The sequence below is a fragment of the Tiliqua scincoides genome, chromosome 5 (genome assembly GCF_035046505.1).
Source record: "Tiliqua scincoides isolate rTilSci1 chromosome 5, rTilSci1.hap2, whole genome shotgun sequence".
Classification (NCBI taxonomy): Eukaryota; Metazoa; Chordata; class Lepidosauria; order Squamata; family Scincidae; genus Tiliqua; species Tiliqua scincoides.
Window position 1 is genome coordinate 139,484,685 of NC_089825.1, and position 4,916 is coordinate 139,489,600.

General features: G+C 41.7%; 1 protein-coding gene across 1 annotated transcript; it reads left to right on the forward strand.

The window, feature by feature from the left end:
* Positions 1–3,947: 3,947 nt before the first annotated feature.
* On the forward strand, positions 3,948–4,676 carry LOC136653893 (olfactory receptor 4Q3-like). Its single transcript, XM_066630767.1, has one exon. The coding sequence runs from the start codon at positions 3,948–3,950 to the stop codon at positions 4,674–4,676; it is 729 nt and encodes a 242-aa protein (XP_066486864.1).
* The last annotated feature ends 240 nt before the right edge of the window (positions 4,677–4,916 follow it).

The following is a 4,916-nucleotide window of genomic DNA, read 5'->3' on the forward strand; positions in this document are numbered from 1 at the left end:
GGATGCAGGATTGCTTTGCAATGATCACTGAGATGGATAGGACCTGACCCAAACCTACTTAGATTGTGACAAGAGTGAGTATTGCAGTTATTTTTATGACTTTGTAAACTCTTTAATCTGTTGCTTCTGTTTTCTTGCTTAAGCCATTTTTTGCAGCTACAGGTTGTTTTAAAGTCTAAATGTGTATGTGTTTGTCCATGACTCACCAAGGCTGCAATCCTAACCTCACTTTCCTGGGAGTAAGTCCCATTGAACACAATAGGACTTACTTCTGAGTAGACCTGGTTAGGCTTGTGCCCTAAGAGTGCTGTTTTTGGTGTAAGGATCAATTATTGCATTTAGAAGCTACTTTTCTGTTTGCAACACTTCACATAATTTTCATTTTTTTTAAATAGATCCTAAACCAACAAAATGATTGAAATGTTTAAACTGATAAAAATGATAGCTGAAAAATCTAACCCTATAATCGAGTGGATAAAGTATGGAAGTTGTGTTTTGTTTTCATTAAACATATTTTGAGCTGTAGAGGAAGGAGTTTATTTTCTTTTTCACTATTGATATCAGTGCATATTTATAATATCATTAACTCAGACAGTGTAACTCCCAAGGATTCTGGTACACAAATTGCTCAGCCCAATATAAATTCAACTTGGGAACACTAAAAAAGCACCATAATGTAATTTTTTAAAAAAATTATTGTTATATTTTTCTTCTGATATCACTTGGATCCAGGACAATTCAATCATATATTATAAGAATCTCCTTCAGAAACTTGGCACTGCCAACAAAGACTGAAAGCAGTTGTTAATTTTATTTCTATTTACCTGAGTAGTAGAAAGGAATATTATTGCCCAATATCTTGCATACATTTGCGGTAGCATCATAGCGATGTTCTAGGGTGGAGGTATATTTTAACAACAATTTATGCATTTCTGAATGCCTGAATGTTGTACTTTGTCAAATTTCATTCCAACCCCATTTCAAACATACTTTCTTAAACACTCATGAGACCGTTGATCTAATTTGCAGTCTACGGATTAAATGAAGGGGGGAAAAGCAAAGATGTTTCGTTTGAGTGGATCCATATAATAAAGGAGAAACTAATGAGTTTATTAAGAAGAAAATTGAATGTTGATTCACGAAGATGCCTGTACCATATATACATATATATTCCAGAAATAGAGAGACTACATAAATATAACTATGAACCTGTTTACAAGAATTCAGGGTGCAATCCTATCCAGCAATCCTAACTTTCCAGCACCGATGCAGGAACAATGCAGCCCTGAAAAAGGGAACAAACATTCCCATATCTTGGGAAGGTCTCCGTGACTGCTCCCACCAACATAGGAGGCAGTGTGTGCCCCTTTGGCATGGCTACGTCAGTGCTGGAAACATGGATAGGATCGGGCCTTAAGTACGTTAATACAGTAATGGAAAAAAACACACCAAACTTTCCATTTCTGTTTTCCAAATTTTTAAACATTGGCCAAATTTGTTACTGAAATAGGTCTTGATCAAACAAAATGTAACAAAAACTTTGGACTCCGTGCCCAATCTTACACATGCCTACTCAAAAGTTAGGCCCATTATCGTCAATGAGGCTTACTCTTAGGTAAGTGTAGATAGGATTGCAGCCTTTCCGCCAATCCTATCACCAGGCTATGCTGCTGGAACTCAGGTTCTGACAGCACAGCAGCCCAACTCAGAACACAATCCTAACCAGGTCTACTCAGAAGTAAGTCCTGTTTTGTTCAATGGGGCTTACTCTCAGGAAAGTGTGGTTAGGATTGCAGCCTTCCTACATTGCAAATCAGGGTGCTCTCTAGTGCTCCACTGGGTCTCTGCCAGAGAAAGCAAGTGGTACCGGCTGTGCTGCAGCAGCCCCTCCAGATCCCCCAGGGTCAGTATGTCAGCAGCACAGTGGTTCATGCACAGGCCGGGGAAGGAAGAGAGCAGGTGAGGAAGCAGTGGGTTGGGAGGAAGCAGGAAGGGTGGATTTGTAGCAAATCACCCCCTCTTATAAAACATTTCCCCTCTTTTCCAAAATGGGTGCTGTATGTCTGAGGAGACCCATAGGTGGCCTAGGACTTAGGTGGAGGTAAGCAAAAATATTTTTACTTCAACCCCTCTAGCTATGCCACTGCTTCCTATATAGAACAGAAACTTACTGAACAGATACAAAGACTGTCTTCCTTCTGTTGCAAGGTGCAAAAACCAAGATGTTGCAAGGGATCCTAGATGTTACAAGAGATCTCAGATGTTGCACTGTGATCCCAGGTACCAAAGCAAACTCAGGAGGCAAAGGTGATCAAATCCAGGCCTTTATTGTAAATCCAAAGTGAGAGAAATCACACCAACATTATGCAAAGCTTTGAGAGTGTGTGTGTACAAGTCAGAAGTGGAAGTAGAGAAGCAAAGCCCAGAGTGCCTTCTGCAGCGCACTTTTATGACAATCTGGGGTTCCCTCCTTGAGACACATAGATTTCTCTTTGGAGATAATTCATTGGTGGGTTTAAAACATCTGTTGTTTTATAGTAGGCCATCTTATACATCCATCATATGCAATATACCCCCAGCAGTTAGCCGATGGCACTGCACACACAAGTTACCTCACCTCATAACCATCGGATGATGTACTGTGGCCTTCGTAAGGCAACATACTTGCCATTGACGTCAAGGTGTGTGTGTTCATCTAAAAACCGCAGTGAAATGATTTTCTCTGGGAATCTGACCTTTGCAATGTGTTAATCCGGAAATGCTTTGCTGTGAACCTGGAAGTAGCTTTTGATATGTTGTCTTAAACCTCTAATGCTGTTAGACTACTACAACTTAAAATATTACTACTTGCTAGTCACATGTGTTAATGCACCAAAACTGGTTTCTGAAATGAAGAACAAGAACAATAAGGAGAGCTGGTGTGAATACTTGCTTTCTAGCATGTGTGTGCACAGCCTAGTGCTCCAAAAGTCTTCAAACTGGACATTAAAGCAATGTTAAAACTTCAAGCCGAATTCAAACTGCTGGATTTTTTTTTCCTGTGCTCTGAAGTCAAATACTTCATTCAAATGTATCAACATTGTTCTGCTGTAATGAGAACACTGCGCGGCACGCTGCCAAATCCAGCCACCGCTTGACTTGTAGGAGAACCATTTTTTTTACTCAAGTTGAACTTGCTTGGACATTCAGAGAGAGAGAGATCAAAAACCATGCTGTTTACATTTCAGGTAAGCATCCTATACCATAACTACCAGGCTCACCGTGCATCACTTCCACACTCCTAAACAAAACACAGGACAAGTGAAATTAGGCTGAGAAGGGTCACAAGGTATTGATCAAATAGAAAGAAATGGAACAGAGACAGATCTCAGGGGCAGTGGTACCCCCTGGATCCTGTGCCCCCATCACAAATCCAACAAAAAGCTAAAAAATTAGGCCAGAAAGACAGCATAAGTGGGGGGCAGTGTAACTTGGGGACAAGTTAATAAAACCTTTCTCATCTCTCCCAGCTAGCCTAGTTTCCATCTAGTAAGCAGGAGGAACCAGACTCTGGGTCACCAGCCATGCACTGTGCAGGCCAGGCCAGCCCAGCCCAGCAGAGGTTTGGACCTGCAAGAGCAAGAACTTGTTGATTCTCTTAATAGTTTCAGGAGGAGAATATGGTGTGGGAAGATGTGACCAGTGCCTGGAGTGTTAACAGTGTCCCATTTGCTTTTCCTCTAGCACCAGCCATCAAGATGAATGGGTCCTCCATTACAGAGTTTGTATTCTTGAACTTTTCCTTCTCCCGCTCTGCTCAGTTCTACCTTTTAATGCTGGTGTTGACCTGCTATGCCACCGTTCTTCTGGGTAATTTGCTAATTATGGTGACTGTGTGGTCTGAGCCCAGGCTGTTCCAGTGCCCCATGTATTTGTTCCTTTCCAATCTATCCCTCCTTGACATGACCATGGGCTCAGTGGCTGCCCCAAAACTAGCAACCGATCTATTGAACAGTGGCAGTACCATTTCTTATAGGGGCTGCATGGCCCAGATATTTGGCCTCCACTTCTTTGGCAGTGCGGAAATATTCCTCCTTGCTGTCATGGCCTATGATCGCTATGTAGCCATCTGCCACCCGCTGAGGTACACAACCATCATCAACCCACAACGTTGCTTCAGTCTCCTCCTACTTTGCTGGGCAGGGGGACTCATTCATGGCATTTGTCAGACAGTAATAATGGCTCAGCTACCATATTGTGGAGCAAATGTGTTGGATAATTTCTTCTGTGAAATTCCACAGTTGATCAAGCTGGCCTGTTCAGATGTCTATGTTGCCGAGATGGTCATAGTTGTTAGTGATGCTGTGATAACCCTACCCGGCTTTCTAACTTTGCTGGTTTCATATGCCACCATCCTGGCCACCCTCTGTGGCCATTTTGGGAAGGGTGGTAGGAAGGCTCTGTCCACTTGCAGCTCCCACCTGACTGTAGTTTGCCTCTTCTATGGACCCGTTATCTTTGTGTACATGAAGCCCTCCTCCAACTCCCAGGTGGACAAGATGGCTTCTGTTATCTATACGGTCATCACACCTGCCCTCAATCCTCTGATCTACACTCTGAGAAACCAAGAAATGAAGGGAGCCATGGGGAAGATGAAACAAAAGTTTACACGCCTCTTTCTTGATCAAAGGGAGTGAAAGAGTTGCATTGTTGTGCAAATGAACCCTACATTCCAGTGAATTATTTGCAATTTTAAAATCGTTTTAAAACTTAAATTTTTTTTCTCTGTTATGTAAAAATTGATCGCTGATTGTTTGCTTGTGGATATATTGTAGTATGAGTCAGTATGAAACTGGCTACTACTGAACGTGTTTGTCATACTAAATTCTTTCAAATTGTTCATAATCATATAGTTATGAACATACACAAATAACACT

What these genes read in the sequence shown, in the direction of transcription:
- LOC136653893 (XM_066630767.1), top strand. Translation starts at nt 3,948, where the DNA reads ATGGGCTCAGTGGCTGCCCCAAAACTAGCAACCGATCTATTGAACAGT.